Consider the following 20,439-nt stretch of genomic DNA (forward strand, 5'->3'; position numbering starts at 1 on the left):
ACCACTGTAGTAAATCCACAGGCAGGAGCACCCACAGAGGCGCAATCTAAGATCTAATTTAGCCTTTAAATCCATCTTCTAGCGCTTTATCCTCCACATGAGGGTCGTAGGGGATGCTGGTACGATCGGCAGGGTACGCCCTGGACACATATAGAGACAAACAACCATCCACGCTAGCACAGAATGAGTAGCTCGCAAGCTAACGGTAGCTCCCAGTCCCTTTCCAAGAAGCTCGCCCAAGATTTCAATAATCCAACGTAAACCTAAAAGCTAAGTCGCTCTCACAAGGACAAAGGTCGGTGTTTTAGAGAGTGTCCAGTTCCCATTTTGCATGTTTTTGGACTGTGGAAAACTGGAAAATACAGTCCTAGTGATTTATTTTGAAGTACCACAAGGGGGTGAGGGGGCCTACATCTTTTGCGTATTAGAATAAGGAAGAAAATGTGACATGGTCTTTATTATCTGTGGGTTTATTTTCACTCTCAACTTCCTCCTGTTGTTTCCAGAGGAACGATGGCCGGGATTAGCACCAGCAACCCCCCCGGCCCCCGTGTGGAGGATACAGCTGTCGATAAAGGATGGCTGCATGGATCGAACCAAGGTATGAAGGCACACCTTCAGTCACAGGGCCGGCCCAAGGCATTATAAGCGAACTAAGCCGCTGCTTCGGGCCCCGTGACCACTAGAGGGCCCCCAAGAGCAATTAACTCAAAAATAATAATAATATAAGTTTGGATAGCTGTAGTTTATTTAGAATTTTTCTGCCCATTTTTACCAAAGCTTTTACATAGTTGTCTGATGATTTAACTTTATATTTTATTTATAAACTAATACTTTTTATTACCTTGTTCCGGGTGCCTCTGTTGATTTACATTATTATTATAGTATTTGTTTGTTTATTTTATTTAATGCTGTTTTTTCTTTACCTATAAAAGTATTACAGGAGTGTATGTTCAATCCCCCCCAAATATTATGCACATATCTTAATATTTTATTTATAAACTGTTTGGTTTTATGTATTGATTCTCTGTGTCGCCAGTAGGGGGAGTGTATTTGTGTACAATAAGTAGAATACCTTTAGTATAGTAGGTGTGTGAGTGATCAATATTCACTATTATTGGCAGTATCAGAGGGGCCCCAAAATCAAATTTTGCTTAGGGCCCCATGGAGGCTTGGGGCCGGCCCTGCACACCGTATCCTGTGTACCTAATAAAGTGGTCTGCAAAAGAATATTTTCTTATCCCCTCACTATAAATAAATCTAGAGCGTGTGTGCGTGTGTGCGTGTGTGTGTGTGTGTGTGTGTGTGTGTGTGTGTGTGTGTGTGTGTGTGTGTGTGTGTGTGTGTGTGTGTGTGTGTGTGTGTGTGTGTGTGTGTGTGTGTGTGTGTGTGTGTGTGTGGAAGGAAGCAGCACACACTGAATTACTGACTGACGATGTGGCAGCAAAGCAAAGAAAATGACCTAAAAAAATGGCCAGGAATTCTGCGTCATATTCTAAAACACACACGCAACACGATGTGCACATCCACGCGCGGGCCTTTGTGAGGCTGTTGCGCGCTTCGGGGCGAACATATGGTCCAGATCTCTGCAGCTGCAGCGGCTCTGCAGGCCCGTCCACAACAAACAGCACATACTGTATGTTTGCGCTGCAGCTAAAAATAAAAAAATAAAAAATGAGCGCCTTTTGATGTGCGCGCGTCACGCAAACCCAGCCCGACGAGCGCAGAGCTGCACATCTGTGGAGCTCAGTCAGTTCAGTGACCTTGAGGACAAACATTTTCTTGTTGCACTATAACAGAATAGTTGCGCTGCAGAGACTGAGACTGAGCGCAGGGCTGCGGCTCCACATCACATCACGTATGCGTCGTTTTTTTTTTTTTTTTGGGAGACATTTGCGCCGCATGACGCACAGCAGGCCACGGGTGTGAGGGTGAGGCCAAACAGACGCTGCGCTCTTTCACGTTATGTGCAATGACAAGTGCGTTAATGCTACTGAAGCTAACTGAGAGAGAGGAGGAGAGGAGGAGAGGAGGAGGAGAGAGGAGGCTGATGATGCTGCTGCTGCATTCCGATGGAAACGACGCAGTGACGCTGTTTTCCGCGCCTATAATCTCATCTCATCGTGCGCAAAATAAAAAAAATAATAATCACACGCAGAGTCACAGAGGAATAAAAAGCCAATTAATTACGCAGACGTTGGTGACATGTTTCGTCAAAGGATGCGCAGGTGCCACCGTGTGCCAGCCCCTCCGCTCCATCCCATAATAAAAAATTTTTTTTAAAAAACACGCAAGGTAACATGTATAAAAAATGAATAATCCACCATAATCCAGCCTCTTACCTTCTCACAGCCCCGGATCTGCTGCTGATTCTCTGACGGAGTATAGAAATCTGTGCTGTGGCTTCTGTAAAGTACAGAAACCCCCCCTCTCTCTCCGGTGGAAACGGGATTATTCTCAACACTGTTCGCTTCCTCTGAAACACACATATACACACACACTCTCACACTCTCTCACACACACACACACGCAGATGTTAATGGAATCTCAGGATTCTCCCGTCGTTATTCCAGCAGCAGCAGCAGCAGCAGCTCAGGTCTTTGGTTCATGCGACGACAGGAGCGCGCGGCGTCACCCGTGCGCATCACAGGCTGATCCTGAGTTCACTGGTGCTGTGTGGCTGCTCCGCTCCTCTTCCTCCTCCTCTTCCTCCTCTTCCTCCTCTTCCTCCTGTCACTGTAGATGAGGAGGATGCGTGAGATTGTGTGCGTGAAGCCTCTAAAATGTTATAGAATCAGGACTTTAGCGTCAAAAAAAAGCTGCTCTAAATCCAGGAGTCACCTCAGCCACACCCTCAAGATCCTCACCCATTTCTGACCAATTATTCCCAATTATTTATTCTACCTTAATCCCAGAGGTTTCCCATCATCATCATCATCATCCATGTGTTTCCAAGGTCGTGAGTGAGGTCACAAATGACCTGAGACTAGGGAATTAGGATTAAATAACACTTAATGTTTTAGTCCCATTGTAATTTAGTGTGTCTTTAATTAAACCAGACTAGGATTAACTGATCGTGTGTTGACTGTTGGAACTCAGCCACACACAAGAGATTCTGACCAATATTTACCATTTTGTTTCAGTCAAATTTACAATTATGTGTATTTTTTATTAATTATTTACATGCATTATCTTAAACGCAGAGTTGACTATGTGTCTTTAAGTGTTTAAATGCATCTCCAAGGTCATAAATCTACTGATTTATGTTGGTTATCTTTATTTATCTGTTCACTCGTGATCTAAAAGTCAGAAAAGTGTCAGATATTCAGATATTTTAGGTTTAATATAAGACTGGACAACAAACCAAGGACCATGAAAGTCTAATTTTCTATAATTTTTTAAAATAATAATAACAATAATAATAATAATCATCATTATAATAAATAAAACCTATGTATTATTATTATCTTCATCTTCAGATGAGTCCCCACTGTGATGAATGATCTGGTGCATGGTGAATCCAATCCTTATAAACCACTTTAAGAACAACAACAACAGCTGAAACAAAGTGCTGTACATCAGAGATAAATAAATAAAACATATAAACGTGTGACCTAATAAACCCAAAGACAATAAAATTATAAAAAAAATACTCCTTTATTTATGTGTATTTTCATGAAAATAATGTCATTAATTATTGGCTAAATCAAGTGCGTAGGAATTAGCCTTCGTCAAAATCTACCTGTTTATTTGAATTTATATTGTGTTAGGGAGCAAATACGTCAACCTTCACAGGCCTAATGTTGTCTTTTATCAAGTTAAATGTGATAAATGTCTCATCCTCGGTGTTAAATAACAGTTAACTACAGTCTTGTCTGTGGTGACCGATCATTTGTGGCCATGGTTCATTTTCTAAACCTCAGAACAATTGTTTCCCTGAGGTTTAAAGACTCTCTGCTTTATCTAAACCTCCACGGCGCGTCATTTTGGCCAAATATGCTAAAGTGGACTGTGCTCTCTTTATATAACGTGTTGGTCAGTGAATTAGCATGAACTGTGTTGTCAGTGATGATGCAGCTTCATGTTTTCCTCCTCATTAGAATATTGTTGTGATTATGGTTAATGTTGTTGTCGTTGTTGTTAAACTTCCAGCCTCACAGGATTTACATTTTATATATGACAGCAATGCTAGCTAGAATGCTAGAGTCGTCAAATGATGGCTTTTCCAAATGCTAACTGCTGTTAGCTTCTGTTAGCTGCCGGATCCTCAGTGACGCTGACGTCATATCCTATAGATAGATAGATAAGTTTAAGCTAATAGATAGAGATAGATAACTTTAAGCTAACAGATAGATAGATAACTTTAAGCTAACATAGATAGATAGATAGATAGATAGATAGATAGATAGATAGATAGATAGATAGATAGATAGATAGATAGATAGATAGATAGATAGATAGATAGATAGATAGATAACTTTAAGCTGATAGATAGACAGATAGATAACTTTAAGATAACAGATAGATAGATGGATACTGTTAAGCTGATAGATAGATAGATAGATAGATAGATAGATAGATAGATAGATAGATAGATAGATAGATAGATAGATAGATAACTTTAAGCTGATAGATAGATAGATAGATAGATAGATAGATAGATAGATAGATAGATAGATAGATAGATAGATAGATAGATAGATAGATAGATAGATAGATAACTTTAAGCTAATAGATAGATAGATAGATAGATAGATAGATAGATAGATAGATAGATAGATAGATAGATAGATAGATAACTTTAAGCTGATAGATAGATATATAGATAGATAGATAGATAGACAGATAGATAACTTTAAGATAACAGATAGATAGATGGATACTGTTAAGCTGATAGATAGATAGATAGATAGATAGATAGATAGATAGATAGATAGATAGATAGATAGATAGATAGATAGATAGATAGATAACTTTAAGCTGATAGATAGATAGATAGATAGATAGATAGATAGATAGATAGATAGATAGATAGATAGATAGATAACTTTAAGCTAATAGATAGATAGATAGATAGATAGATAGATAGATAGATAGATAGATAGATAGATAGATAGATAGATAGATAGATAACTTTAAGCTGATAGATAGATAGATAGATAGATAGATAGATAGATAGATAGATAGATAGATAGATAGATAGATAGATAGATAGATAGATAACTTTAAGCTGATAGATAGATAGATAGATAGATAGATAGATAGATAGATAGATAGATAGATAGATAGATAGATAGATAGATAGATAGATAGATAGCGTTAAGCTAACAAACAAATAGATAGATAGATAGATAGATAGATAGATAGATAGATAGATAGATAGATAGATAGATAGATGGATAACTTTAAGCTAATAGATAGATAGATAGATAGATAGATAGATAGATAGATAGATAGATAGATAGATAGATAGATAGATAGATAGATAACTTTAAGCTAGCAGATAGATAGACAATGACAACACAATGAAATGAAAAAAGAACAAAACTAGACATTAACGTAGCAATATGGTCGCAACTCTGTCGTCATGAAGTTAAGCCCCGCCCACCGACTCTATATACGCTGTGATTGGCCAAACCGGCGCTAACGAGGAGTTACAGACTCGTGCTACGATGTGCGTCTCCATGTCTCCAGCGCGGCAGTAAATAAAACAACACAACGACGACGTCTCAGATTTCCTTAGTTTGATAATTTAATAGTCACATAGAGCACAGTATACACATAAGATTTCCCTTTACATCTCACAGACACAAAGCAAACACTTAAATACACAGATAACGTCGTAGCACCGGCGTAGAGTCTCTGAAAAACTCTTATTCTTAGTGATTCTCCAAAATGAAAGACCGTAGCGTGTCGTCACTAGGCATGGCTTACATGATAATCATGGTCTTTACAGCAGCATTCACTTACAAAGGTTAACTGGTTAAAAAGGATGCATACTGTACACCAACCGTGGCATACAAAAGCAATACTATATTATCATTATTATTATTATTATATACCCATTTACATGGCCTTTAGTGGAGTTTTCTGTGACTGTATCAACACAATGGTTCATAAAAACATAGAAAACCAAATAACAAAGTGTTTGTAGAAATACTTTTGCATACTGAAACATAAATACTGTATATAACGTGTTCACAATGCTCTATTTTTCCTCTTTGTGTAGATGAATAAGAAAACCTACTGTTGTGTTTTCTTCGCAGTTTTAAAAGGAAATATAAATTATAATGAAATAAAAACACAATCATGTGAAAAGAAATCAGTATCAAAATGATTTTCTACATCTCTGCAGTTTAATGCACCATTTCATCTTCAGTAGAATCATAGATATGTTATTTTTCACCAGTAAAGTGGAATTTGACAAAGGGAAAATAGTCTGAAGGTATAAAATGTGTTTTTGATATACATTTCTTGTCAGATTATGAATATATATATGTACAGTATGTGTCTGCGAGCCAAACGTCTAATACGTGTTAAATGCATTCCATAATCTGAACGTTTAAAGAGGGATTTTTAATTATCGGCGTAAAAAATGTGTGTGTGTGGGGGAGGGGAAAAGTGTACCAAAACTCTGCAGAGTATAGCGCCCCCTGTTTCTTCAAAGTCCCAGAAGTGAGGTTCACTGGCCTTTAGTCATTCTCCTTTATTTTAATGTATTTGAAAACATTCCTGAAACCATAAATAATACACAACTCCTTATATGGGCGTCCTGTGGTCAAATCATTTTATATCGCATTTTTAGTCGTGATATAAAGCAGCGATAATTGTGCAGACGTCACATAATTACACCGTTTTTTTTCTTTTTCTTTTTGTTCATAAAAATTTGCACAAATTTAAATTCCGATTTTTAAACATCTCGAGTGACTTTTGCTGAGGTTTGTTCATACAGTCGTTGAAAATTTGTGCTGGAAAAAAGAATATAAGAAACTCTATATTGCACATTATTCTTATAGCCTCTGTATTTACTATATGTTTAAACATACACTTAGAAATGTCCTTATTTAGCACCTTTTTTCAATGAAAATAACATTAAATGAATCAGAAATACACTTTAAGCAGCCAAAATGCTCTGTGTTCTAAGGGTTAAAGGCGCCATATGTAAGAATGTGGCCAAAAACAGTTACTACATTCAAATTCAAAACGTTTTCTGACATAACTGGCAACCCGTGGTTGCTCAGCAGCTGAGACTCTACTGACTGCAATGTCTGGTAGACGGCGGTAGGTGGCGCCACCTGACGCCAAAACATGATTTCAAAACATAAACATGAGTCTCTGTGACATATTAGGAGGATTTTATAGCCAGTTGCTTTAGATTTATTACATAATGCACCTTTAATAACATTTTAAAGTGACTATAATCAATATTTTTTTATAGTAACGATGCTTTCCTGGAGGCTACAGTCTGAACAACGCACTTTTCTGACGCTTAGAGCACGGTTTACTTGGTCATGAAAAAGGTTGTTAAAGAAAAGGAAGTGACGCCTCCTTCTGGGGACCGTAAAGAAAGCGACTCACCTGGTGACGGCGACACCTAAAGACCGGGAGACGTGGCCTCGCTCACATCTCTGTGTAATATAACGCTTGGATTCATGAGGAGGAAAAAAAAAACCTGTCACGGACGAGGGGGTTTTTCATTTTTTCACTTGGTCTGCTTTAGTTTGTCGATGTGGTAGCAGAGCTTCAGGGCCGGCCCCAGCTTCAGGCCGAGGTACTTCATGATCATGTCGCTTTTTAGGAGCAACAAAGCGTTGCCGTCGATTTCCTGAGAAGAGAAGAAGAAGGAAAGCGTGTGGCGTTAAAGCAGCGATCATGTCTTCTTTCATCTGGTGTTCTTCTATCTTAACCCTTAATCTTAACTGGCCCTCAAAACCAAGTGTTGAGGGTTATTTTGTTACTTAGAAATGGGACACCCCTTAAATGCAGATACGTCTTCAGACTGTAGGGGGCAGAATAACGCGAAAGCTGCGTCCAGTCTGTCAACTCCAAAAAAGAAGAAGAAGAAGAACACATTTACAGGATTATTTATTACGATTCCGTTTGTCAGTCAAGTTATTGCAGGGGTGTCAAACTCATTTCCTCTGAGGGCCACATTAGCATAACTCAAATGTAACCAAATATAATGTAACATAACGGTAACATATTGCTAAATAACGTTCTGTATTTATTACTTATTCAAGTTACAAATATGATGCATTATAGATAAAATCTTGTGCCGTCACTTTGCGGGTAACGCAATCGCCGTGCATTGTGGTAAATGTAGTTTATGGTCAACGCACACGCCTTAAAGCAGCGCAGACCTATTTTTAACACAGATTTTTAAGACCAATTAATCACTCGCATGGCCACATAAAATGACATGGCGGGCCACATCTGGCCCCCGGGCCTCAAGTTTGACACGTGAGCTAACCCTTTACTTATTGAAAAGTAAACCATAGCAAACCATCGCTTGTCTGCACCGGCCGGCTATCGACAAAAGATCGTAAAAAATAAATGTTACGCAACAATGACGTCAGTAATCCATAATATGGGCCTAAACTAAGATAATACGATGTTTTTCATAGTTTTTATATCTCTATTAACAAAGAAAATACTTCCTTTGTGGTATCTTTGTTGTGTCAAAACACGCAATGCACTCTGGGTAGCCCTTGCTCCCAGGGGTGGTCTCGGAAAATCTCAATATGGAGGGCGATGCAGACCTTAAACTTGGCCTCAACTTAATTTTTCTGAGAATCGGGACAGCACATTTTTGAGATTAAGGGTTAAGCCAGGAATTGGAGTTCACCCTTACATGTTTTCTGAAGATATCCACGTGTGGTCCAAGAGCATGTGGGTCGGCATCCCTGATGAACCACACCACGTCGTCCACAGACCACGTGGTCGGGTCCTTGTTTGGCGGCGCTTTGGCCTCTTGAGACTCTGCAGATGCGTTGTAACCTCCTGCAGGAACAAACCAAAAGAGAAGGAGGAGGAGGAGCTTTACATTTTGGAACGTGAACACACGGGGGGCAACGATCTGGTTTTTTTCCCGCCGCCCTCACCTGTCCTGTTGCTCTCGGGGAAGGCGTTGGGACTGGTCGACGACTGCCTGCACATGCTCATGGAGGCCGCGCCGCCGCCGGAGAACTGCTGCGACGAGCGAAACCTGTAGGAGGCCTTCGGCGAGTAGGAGGAGCTTATGGAGCCGAAGGCGGAGTCGCCGGGGTCCACGGAGTAGCGTTTGCCGTCCGACTGGTCCACGTGGTAATCTTCGGCCATCGACGTTTCAGCTGCAAACAGAAAGACGACAACGTCAACAACTAAAACGCGTCTTTACGTCAACACTTTCGAGTCAAAATGCACATTTACCGTCCGACTGGTAGGAGTCCCCGCTGTGCTGCGTGATGGGCTGATCGCTGAAGAGGTTCTCGCAGTGCAGGCTGCGACACAGTTTCTTCAGGAAACGAAGCACGTAGTCGATGCTGTTGACCACGGGGAGGCTGAGCAGGTGCTGCTTCCCGTCAAACGTGGCTGCAAAGAGCGACACGGGGACGCCACTGTTTGAAAGCACTCTCTTACAAATGAGATTAACTTAACCGCTACAGTTTAGCTTAGAGTTCCACCAGAAAACAACACCTGAGTGGGGTCTTTGTACAACACCTGATATCTTTTCTCCCCCGTAGCCTTGTGTGAGCAGCGTGAAGACCGTTTTCTGCAGGAAGGCGCTGTCGATGCAGCCCTGCACGGCCTGCTGCAGCACCACTGAGGGCCTGTCGGGTCCAAAGTGGTCAGGAAGCTGCTGGATCTTCTTCCTGTCCAGGTTGGGGCCCGTGTTGGCCTGTTTGTTGATGTAGATGCAGACTGAAACACAGAGGGAACACAGAGGGAAATAAAGTCATCTATCAACTCTCTTTGTTGAGTCCCAGACTGGATGGTAAAGAAAGTCTCAGAGAGTTTACCTGTGAGCACCTGCGGCGTGGCCGAGTGAGGGATGGTGGCAGCGTCCTGAGGGATGGAGCTCATGTCAGGCTCAGGGGTGCTGCTGGGTGGAGATATGGCCAACGGCGTCATCACCATCCTGGGTTTGAGCTGCGGGAGAATACAATGTTTTCGCATTTGCGTAATCTGGGTACTGAATTTATAAATTTTTAAAAATAAATACATTTTAATACATTTTAAAAAGAAAGACACAGACATACAGACTCCATGCTTTGAGACTGAGACTTTACAGCCAGTCTTTGTTAGCAACCATAGAAATACATTTATATTATATTATTAAAAAAATATTATATATTTTTTTATTAATTGATTTATTATTATTTTTAAATAAATAAATAAATTAATAAATCAGAAAGAATAAAATAAAATAAAAATAATAAATAATAAAATAAATAAAAAATATTAATACTATATCATATACATAACATACTGTATAATATAATATATAAATATGTATATATTAATAATGTAATAAAAAAAAAAAAAAAAAATATATATATATATAATACATTTTATTTAGGAAGCCTTAGCCTTTCAAAACACTCAAGGACACTTTACAGGAGGACAAACTAAAACAAGAAATAAAACATCAATTTAAAATATTCAATAAAACAACATTCAGACAGCCAAACACCAAAGAATCTTTTTTTATTTTTATTAATTAATTAAAAATATAAATAAAATTATATATATTTATTTTTATTATATTTTATTATTTTATTATTAATGTATATGTTATTATAATATATATACATATATTATTATATTATACAGTATATTATTTATATTTTTTGTATTTATTTTATTTGTAATTATTTTATTTGTATTTTTATTTTATTATTTATTTATTTAAAAATAAAAATTAAATAAAAAATATATATCTATTACAGATATATCATATTTTTGTAATTTTTTAATAATATAATATAAATGTATTGACCGTAAAGTGTCAGTCTCAAACTCTAGAGAGCATGGAGTCTGTATGTCTGTGTCTTCCTGTGTACACATGCATTTTTAAACATGCCCACACCACATCCACATCCCAATCTCAATCCCCAAACGTTTCATTTCCCACTCTCCAGACTGACCTTGAAGCCCGGCTTTCTCCCCCTCTTTTTGGGCACTTTGAGCGGTGGCAGCGATTCCGGATAACGGTTGGGAAAATCCATCTTGGCCACATTGCGGAGCGGGGGTCTCCCCCGTTTCCTGCCTGGTATCTTCCCCGACTGACTGGGGATGAAGGAGGGAGCCACTGCAGCTGACTGCATCTCACTGTTGTTGCCGTCTGATTTCTGTGCCGCTGCTGCAGGTGCACTCATTTGGAGCTGGAGACAAAGGAAACAACAATTAGACAATAATAATAATAATAATAATAAGAAATACATGCATTTTACTTCTGCCTCAACCCTCCTCCTCCTCCTCTCTCTTCATTGGGAGCTACATATTAAAGAGCAGCATCAGCATCAATGTGCAGCAAACACAGAAGCTTTGGCATAGTTGCTCAACAGCAACATCCAGACACTGAGAGGCTGCAGAGGACACGGCTGAGTACTGCGGTAAACACACAGCACTGTGCAAATCCAGCAAAACAAAGGGGCAGCGGTGGAAGCAGCAGCTCCATCCTGCACTGATAACAACACCAATAACCCTGAGAGAGGGGGGAGGAAGTCAAGGGAGAGAGGGAGCGAGTGAAGGAGGGGGGGGATGTCTGTTACCTGCTGTCTTTTATTGTGAAAACCCAAGAGCCAAGCCCTTTAGTTTTAGATCCAGGAGCTTAAAAGTGACAATCGATCCCCTCACGATGCAGGGAAAAGCAATCTTTGTCCTGCTGTGTGTGGATGTTCCTCGTCTTCTGTTGGTGAACACACACACACACACTCTGCTGCTGCTGCTGCTGCTGCTGCTGCTGCTCGGCACACAGGCTGCAGACATCTCATTAGACTAATGCATTCAGCAGTGGCAGAGGGAGGGGAACACTGACTTCACCATGGCGACCCAGCTATGAATTACCATTACGATGACAGCTCTCGTCCCAATCTTTAATAAATAGTAATGACACATGTTCTAAGCAGCTGCAGCTGCAGCAGCACCATGGCTAACCAGGATAAGGACATTTATTTATTTCCCCCCTGAAAAATGATCCTTCCTTTAAAGGCAGATTTGACAAACAAACACACACAGACCAGTCAGCAGACACTCACCATGCAGAACAGATGTGCAGATGTGGAGTGTCCCTGTGCTCCGGGTGCTCTCTCTTCTCCAATGTTTTCCCCCCCTGCTGCCAATCGCAGAGCACAGAGCCCAGAGCGAGGCGGATTCCACTGTAACACTGTATGTGTGTGTGTGTGTGTGTGTGTGTGCATTAAAGAGAGGGAGAGGAGAGGAGAGAAGGGCTCCACTGTTGTCATGGCAACAAGCCTGTAAGCCCTGGAACACCCTCACCGTTGTCTGCCATGTTTTGTCTGTACCTCCGGCTCAGTGCTGTGGGGATATAATTAGACTGAGGACAAAGTCATTGTGAGGAAATTCATATCAATATTAGAATTTTTTTTTTTTTTTTTTTACTTTTTCAGTGCATTGAAGTGTGTATTTTACAGGGCTTATATCTGCATTTTTAATTAAATGTCATTTTAGTCATATGCTAAATTGACTAAAATTAAATTTACTATTTCATATCAAAAAAGATCTTTTACACCAGGTTTATTCACATTCTTGAGCATTATATGCTATATATATATATATGTATATGTATATGTGTGTGTATATATACATATATATATATAAATATGTATATATATATATATGTGTGTGTATGTGTATACACATATATATATATATATACACATACACATATAAATGTATATGAAACTCCTTCATATTAGGTCTGCAGTGCAGTGCAATAGTGTATGCCATACATTATATATAAATATGTATATATATATATATGCATGCTATACGGGAAATGTCGCCCCCTGTTGTCTGGCACTGGCAGTGTTTGTGTAACGTGTATGTCTTTGCTAATAAAGTTTTGTTGACGTTACGTGAATCCAAGATGGCGGTTCGTATACCGCTGTGTATAAAAATGTCACCCTCAGCTTCGCTGGGTTTTAAGTCTCTTTTTACGGAACAATGTTCGTCTAAAACGTTGTTAAAATCTTTACCGGGGCTCTGCAGACGAGGTGAGCGAAGTGTTGTTTGACTTTTCCGGTGGTGTAAACTGTCATAAAGGGTCAGCCTCGCCCTCGGTAGCTAGTTTACACTCTGTCACAGCAAATATTAGCATCATTATTTTGACCTGTTTTATAAACGTTGTATTTCCAATGTGTCTGTACTTTTCCGGGTGTCATCATATATGCGTCCATAAGAGCGACATATTATCGTTACTTTACCCGTGACTCAGCGTCTTTCAGCGAAAATCTATGTATTGTTATTGCTATAGCGATATTTGTGATGTTTATATTGCGCATGTGGATATCGTTTTACGTATATTGTGCAGCCCTAATCCTTTTTCATCATGCACCTTCATAAACCTATATATATATCTATAGATCTATATCTATATAGACATATAGATCTAAATCGATATAGAGATATACATATCCCACTATGCACCTGATCTACATGTTTTTTGCACGATTTAACTGCACTTTATAACCCATCTTGTGGGAAGTAATCTGTTTTACTAATTTGTTGTTAGTCATCGAGTTTTCATCTGTTTACACTGCAGCTTTGAATCTTTTAGTCTCTTGTTGCGTGTAAGTTAGTCACACACACAGTCGATCTGGTAGAGCTGCCTCTTTGCACTGTATTGTGTTTTTACTTCTTCTTTGCAGGCCACTTGCCTTTTAACTTTAGCATTTTACTATATTTATGTAGCATATATTAAAATGTGTCCTCCTAACAGTCAGACCTTGTTTGTTTATTTACTTTCTGACTAACCGCTGCTGTAAAGTGATACTGGATGTTTGAATTTCCCTCGGATCAATAAAGTATCTATCTATCTATCTGTCTATCTGTCTGTCTGTCTGTCTGTCTGTCTGTCTGTCTGTCTGTCTGTCTGTCTGTCTGTCTGTCTATCTATCTATCTATCTATCTATCTGTTAGCTTAACGTTGTCTATGTGTTAGCTTAACGTTATCTATCTATCTAGCTATCTATCTGTTAGCTTAAAGTTATCTATCTATTGATCTATCTATCTGTTAGCTTAAAGTTATCTATCTGTTAGCTTAAAGTTATCTATCTATCTAGCTATCTATCTGTTAGCTTAAAGCTATCTATCTATCTATCTATCTATCTATCTATCTATCTATCTATCTATCTATCTATCTATCTATCTATCTGTTAGCTTAAAGTTATCTATCTGTTAGCTTAAAGTTATCTATCTATCTATCTATCTATCTATCTAGCTATCTATCTGTTAGCTTAAAGCTATCTATCTATCTATCTATCTATCTATCTATCTATCTATCTATCTATCTATCTATCTATATATCTGTTAGCTTAAAGGCTTAGTTTTCTATCTGCTAACTTAAAGTGGTCTATCTATCTGCTAGCTTAAAGTTATCTATCTATGTGTTAGCTTAAAGTTATCTATCTATTGTTATTTTTGCTCACTAAAAACCAAGTATCCTCAGATAAATTATTTAGTTATATCCTATCTTCAAACATTTTGGTAATCTAATGATGTCGTAGCTTTACTCCTGTTTAGTATCTGTTACCTTCATATTCCTAAGCTCTGAAATACATCTCTGTATTTGTTAACATCTTCTAAAAGCGTATGGGCTAAAGTTTCTGTGCTGTCTGGGTTTATTGTCATGTCTAAGTTTACTCCGTGAAAGCCCAGACGGTGACGGCGGCTGTGGTGGAGGAGGTGGAGGAGGCTGGTGGTGGTGGTGCCGGTGCTGCTGCTGCTGCTGCTGCTGCTGCTGCCACGTTCAGCTGCCCTCTGGATCACTACAACGGCCTCATCAGAGACGGGACGCTGCGAGAGGACGAACACCAGAGGGCGGTTCTGCAGAGACTGAACGAGCTGCACAAAACACTGAGAGGATACAGCAACATGCCCACGTCCATCTTCTCCCAGGTAGAGACGACACAGACGGTGCTTCCTGTTAGGCTGTGTAGGTGTGTGTCGCAAAGGTCGTTAAAGTCTCGTTTAATTTTTCAGTTTTTCTCCAAACCAAAACCTCCAAAGGGTTACTACATCTATGGCGACGTTGGTAAGGAATACACAGTTTTTCTCATAATTTCTGAAAAACGGTGTGTGTTTGACTTGTTTGTTTTGTTTTTTCAGGCACGGGGAAAACGATGGTCATGGATATGTTTTATTCACATGTGGAGACTGAAAAGAAGAAGAGGGTTCACTTCCATGGCTTCATGTTGGACGTGCATAAACGTGAGTACACGTCATACTCGGACTTGTGCGGAAATCATCGACTTTGTTCTGTCATTTTTCTAAACTCCTAACAGCCACTAGGGGGCAGAGAAGCCAGCTGTGAATGGGTTTCAAGAGGTGGAATTTGTCCTCCCAGCTGAAAAAGACCATTTAGTGCAATGGGAAACGTAAAAGATGCATATTTATATATTCAACACTGAAGAGATATATTTTTGGGTGTAATCCAGAGAGTTTGTTTTAGTTAAAACTTCATATATATTTCAGCTCCAGACATAAATCTTCAGCGTTTAGTCACCGCGTTCAGATTTGTTACATTTAGTGCTAGGCACGTTAACGGCAGTCAACGTTAACGCTAACGCACATTAACGCATGAGGCGATAGCATGACGACTGACCAGGAAAAAGACGCGCGTGACGGCATGTTTACGTGCCGCGGCACCAGGGTCCAGGCGCCATTTACCGTTTAGTTCCTACAGTGGAACTGGAGCAGTCTGTTTATTTAAAGTAAAAGAGCAGCGCTAACAAATAACCGGCGTAACTGTGTACTGCGCATTTGTGCCTCTGTTTTTTAAAGTTTAGCGTTACTTTAGAGACTCGTTTTAACAATCGGGGAGTCACGTGAACATGACGTCACTTGCGTCTTTTTCTGGTCAGTCGTCATGGAAACGCGGCATGCGTTAATAATGCATTAACGTTGACACCATGAATGCCGCTAGCACGCTAACGTGCGCAGCACTAGTTACATTTAGTTGCGTCTAAAACCTATTTTTGAACAGCTGTCAGAAATAACTATGCTAAAATAATAACACAATGTCACCATTTATATTCATTTTCTAATCTTATTGAACTTTTACATCCAAAACAAATGTTGCATTCACTGAATGCATGTGTTCACAGATATGTCCGTGTTGTATTTTCAGGGATCCATCGGCTAAAACAAAGTATGCCAAAGAGGAAAGTGGGTAAAATGGCCAAATCCTACGACCCCATCGCTCCAGTCGCTGAGGAGATCAGTGAAGAGGCGTGTCTTCTGTGCTTCGACGAGTTTCAGGTAATAATTACGTTTCATTTCTCCTCCTGTAAGCAGATACTTCCTTACATTAGTCTATAGCTGTAGTCGAGAGTTGATTTGTTGATTTGGTTTCTAACCCTAACGTTCAGGTCACTGATATCGCCGACGCCATGATTCTCAAGCAGCTTTTTGAGAATCTGTTTCTGAAGGGAGTCGTCGTCGTGGCCACTTCTAATCGTATTCCCCAAGGTAAGAGGCAACATTAGCGCTGCAGCTAACCGTTGTTTCTGTCATCGATGAATCGTTTGGTCCAGAAAATATCATGTCATTTGTCAAAAAGCTTCAAACTGATTCATCGATGATGAAAACAGTTGCCGATTAATTTAGTCATCGATGAGGTCAAAGTTAATCAATATTGTTATCATGTTCCCTCAGATTTGTATAAAAACGGTCTGCAGAGAGTCAACTTTGTGCCTTTTATTGCTGTGTTGCAGGTAAGCTTTAAAATCTTCTCACTTCTCCTCTGCTCTTTTAATATTTTAACATTTTAAATTCAGATTTTTGTCTCACACTCAGAGATATTGTCAAACTCTGCTGTTGGACTCTGGGATAGATTACCGCAAAACAAACAAGCCGTCCGCGGGGAAGCTCTACTTCCTGTAAGAAACTCTGCTCAATCACCTGTAAACGCGCAGATTTATTTACTGTATTTATTTACTGTTCCACCTGTTGTTTGTGTTTTAGCTCCAACGAGCCTGATGTAGACGCTACGCTGGACAAGGTCTTTGACGAGCTGGCTTTTAAGCAGAACGACAGTGAGCAGACGACCCTCATCCTGCAGCTGACATGAAGTGGGACGTTATTAGCTTTAATAATTACCGTGTTATTGTTGTTGTTTTTCCCTCGCAGTAACACGACCCAGAATTCTGAACGTCAACAACAGAAAAGTCCGTCTGAACAAAGCGTGTGGGACCATTGCAGACTGTACCTTTGATGAGCTCTGTGACAGAGTGAGTATGTCATGACATACATTAATGTTGACTTTTTGTAGTCAATAATGTATGAAAATGTGAATTAAAGAGCAACTTAAAGTGATTTGAGGTCATAATTCAGTGACTTCCAGTGTCTTGACTGTGGAATCTTTCAGCCTTTAGGGGCCAGTGATTACCTGGAGATGTCCCGGCTCTTTGACACCATCTTTATCCGTCACATTCCTCTGCTCACCCTGAACAAAAAGACTCAAGCCAGGCGGCTCATAACGCTGGTGGATGCCCTCTACGACCACAAGGTAATTTAGCTTATTTAAAAGATCAGAATGAGTACATTTAGATTTAATTTGTGAGAATTAAAGTCATTCAAACATTGCTTACTGTATAGGTGCGGGTGGTGATTCTTGCTGACCATCCTCTGGAGGACATATTTGTTCTTGATGGGGATCACGGTCATGACGAGAGCCACATTCTCATGGACGATCTGGGCCTGAAGAGAGTAAGAGCTTTTTTTGTTGTGTGAGTGTTTACCACATTAACAATGAATAGAGTGTATTTCTGATTCATTTAATGTTTCATTCATTGAAAGAAAGTGCTTTTCCTTCAAAAATAAGGACTTAAAAAAAAACCAAAAAAAAACTTAAAATGTTAATTTATTCTTCAATTGTTAATTTTTTTTATGAAAATGTTATTTTTTTCCCTCAAAATTTTAATTTCTCAATTTCTTTTTCTCGAAATTAGATTCTTTGAAAACAAGTGTTTTTCCTTTAAAAAAAAAAAAAAAAAAAGGAAATTTCAAATTGTATTTTTTCCCAATATTTTAACTTCTTTCTCAAAGGGTCAAATGTTTTTTTTCTCGAAATTTAAAAAAAAAATTCTCGAAATTTTAAATCTTTTTTTCAAAATTAGTTAGATTCATTGAAAAAAGTGCTTTTCCTTCAAAAATAAGGACATTTCTAAGTGAGCCCAAACTTTTGAATGGTCGTGTAATGCATTCAAGCTTGAGTGTGCTATAAGATGTGTGTGTAAAAGGCCTTTTTGTTGGATTTTATTATAATTTAAAACCACATTATCATAAGGACTTAGCATCCCTGATATGACAAAGGTTCACTGGTTGTAATTAGACTGTGTGTGTGTGTGTGTGTGTGTGTGTGTGTGTGTGTGTGTGTGTGTGTGTGTGTGTGTGTGTGTGTGTGTGTGTGTGTGTGTGTGTGTGTGTGTGTGTGTGTGTGTGTGTGTGTGTGTGTGTGTGTGTGTGTGTGTGTGTGTGTGTGTGTGTGTGTGTGTGTGTGTGTGTGTGTGTGTGTGTGTGTGTGTGTGTGTGTGTGTGTGTGTGTGTGTGTGTGTGTGTGTGTGTGTGTGTGTGTGTGTGTGTGTGTGTGTGTGTGTGTGTGTGCGGTTTCACAGGAAGAAGCCAGCAGTCTGTCCATATTCAGCGGGGAAGAGGAAATGTTTGCCTTCCAGAGGACGGTGTCTCGACTCACAGAGATGCAGACTGAGGATTACTGGTTGGCCGGCGACAGAAGCAAGAAATCGCAGGTTTAACATTTGGAGGTGGAAAGTTGGACAACGAGATTCCTTTTTTAGCCAAAAAAGTGTCTGGACTGAACGTTAACGCTCGTCCGCCTCATGAGACTGCTGAACTGGACAATATTTATTGATATTTTAACGCCTTTTAATCATTTTACTGCGACGTTGCACTTTAAAGATTAACATTAGAGTGTCATATTATTTCTCCTTATTATCATATTGTGATCCAACAGTATTTATTTCTTTTAAATACGTGGGAGAAAGAAGACTTGGGCGACTTTTGGACTTTTGGAAATGGACTCTTCCAAAAATGACTGGTGTGCAGATTCTGAAGACATTTTAACGGTGTTTGAATATGCAGTGAAACTCAATGAGTTGTCGGGAGATAATTATGCAACACGGGGGAATTGGTCCAATTTTGCATATATTTCACAGATGATCAACAACATTTGACTCGTCATTTATTTCCATTTTTTGCAGGTGTTTTTATTTTGATTCTTTTTTAAAGGAAATAGCACATGCATCAAAGGAAGGATCTATATTTACATATTCTGTACTTTTTACGCCACCGTCTTCCTAATTGAAACTAATATGGTTTTGTGTGTGTGTGGGACGACGTTTTCAACTGCGTTACATTAATCTTTTTTTAAATGTATTATTATTTAAATTATAATCAGTAATCAGACACAGGACTGTGTGGGAAGTGGAATTACACTATTATTATTATTGTATGACAGAAGAAATGGGATTGCTGTAAATCAGTGGAAGATATGTCATCATTTAAATAATATTTATATTGATATAGTTTGTTTTGTGCGTTTGTTTGTAACAAATATCACTTAAATCTTAAATTGATGGATTTGTAGATATTTCCTGCTCAGATGACGACATGAGCGACCACCTGCAGCGTAAAGACAGTTGGAAACAGGTTTGAGTACAACTGAAAACACAAAGACAAAGTTTCAGGTTGGACTTTTCTGTTTTTAGACACAGTTACCATGTTTCTGTTAGTTGGTGGACTGACTAACACTCTGGCCTTTGCTGTAAGAAGAAGATGCACATGTGGGGATCAGGTAAATTGGACATATATATATTTGTGAGAGTGGCTCTGTTGTTTCTCTCCACATGTGCCGGCCCCTGTGATCGGACTGGCCATCTTTTTCGCCCTATGTCAGCTGAGATTGGCACCAGCCGCTGCGACCCACATGTGGAAGATGAAGCGGTGGGTGGGTGAGTGTTTGTTTGCAGATGACAGAAGAACACCATCAACAACAACAAATTCCATTGCATTATTATTATAATTATTATTAATTAATTAATTAATTAATTAATTAATTAATTAATTGTAATAATTAAATAATATAATGATTATAACAATAATAACTTTAGTAATACTTGAATTAATATTGTTAATTAATTAATTAATCATAATAATTAAATACAAATAAATAACTAATAGTAATGAATGCTTAATTAT

At 39.0% G+C, this 20,439-nt stretch overlaps 2 protein-coding genes across 2 annotated transcripts; one reads left to right on the plus strand and one right to left on the minus strand.

Annotated features, from left to right (window-relative positions):
* Nucleotides 1–7,702: 7,702 nt before the first annotated feature.
* LOC310929655 (sex comb on midleg-like protein 4) lies at nucleotides 7,703–11,357 on the minus strand (the record flags this gene model as incomplete). Its single annotated transcript, XM_083892473.1, has 7 exons — nucleotides 7,703–7,825; nucleotides 8,852–9,000; nucleotides 9,102–9,329; nucleotides 9,409–9,570; nucleotides 9,700–9,900; nucleotides 9,999–10,128; nucleotides 11,127–11,357. The coding sequence occupies 7 exons, from the start codon at nucleotides 11,355–11,357 to the stop codon at nucleotides 7,703–7,705; spliced, it is 1,224 nt and encodes a 407-aa protein (XP_083748599.1).
* A 1,733-nt stretch (nucleotides 11,358–13,090) lies between these two features.
* On the plus strand, nucleotides 13,091–19,629 carry afg1la (AFG1 like ATPase a; the record flags this gene model as incomplete). Its single annotated transcript, XM_083892892.1, has 13 exons — nucleotides 13,091–13,217; nucleotides 14,861–15,120; nucleotides 15,205–15,256; nucleotides 15,331–15,432; nucleotides 16,352–16,482; nucleotides 16,593–16,692; nucleotides 16,879–16,937; nucleotides 17,020–17,102; nucleotides 17,188–17,258; nucleotides 17,353–17,453; nucleotides 17,591–17,731; nucleotides 17,821–17,931; nucleotides 18,840–19,629. 13 exons carry the CDS (start codon nucleotides 13,091–13,093, stop codon nucleotides 18,975–18,977), a joined length of 1,476 nt encoding a protein of 491 aa, XP_083749018.1. The 3' UTR covers nucleotides 18,978–19,629.
* Nucleotides 19,630–20,439: the final 810 nt, after the last annotated feature.

This window comes from Microchirus variegatus (genome assembly GCF_963457635.1).
Source record: "Microchirus variegatus genome assembly, chromosome: 7".
Taxonomy (NCBI): Eukaryota; Metazoa; Chordata; class Actinopteri; order Pleuronectiformes; family Soleidae; genus Microchirus; species Microchirus variegatus.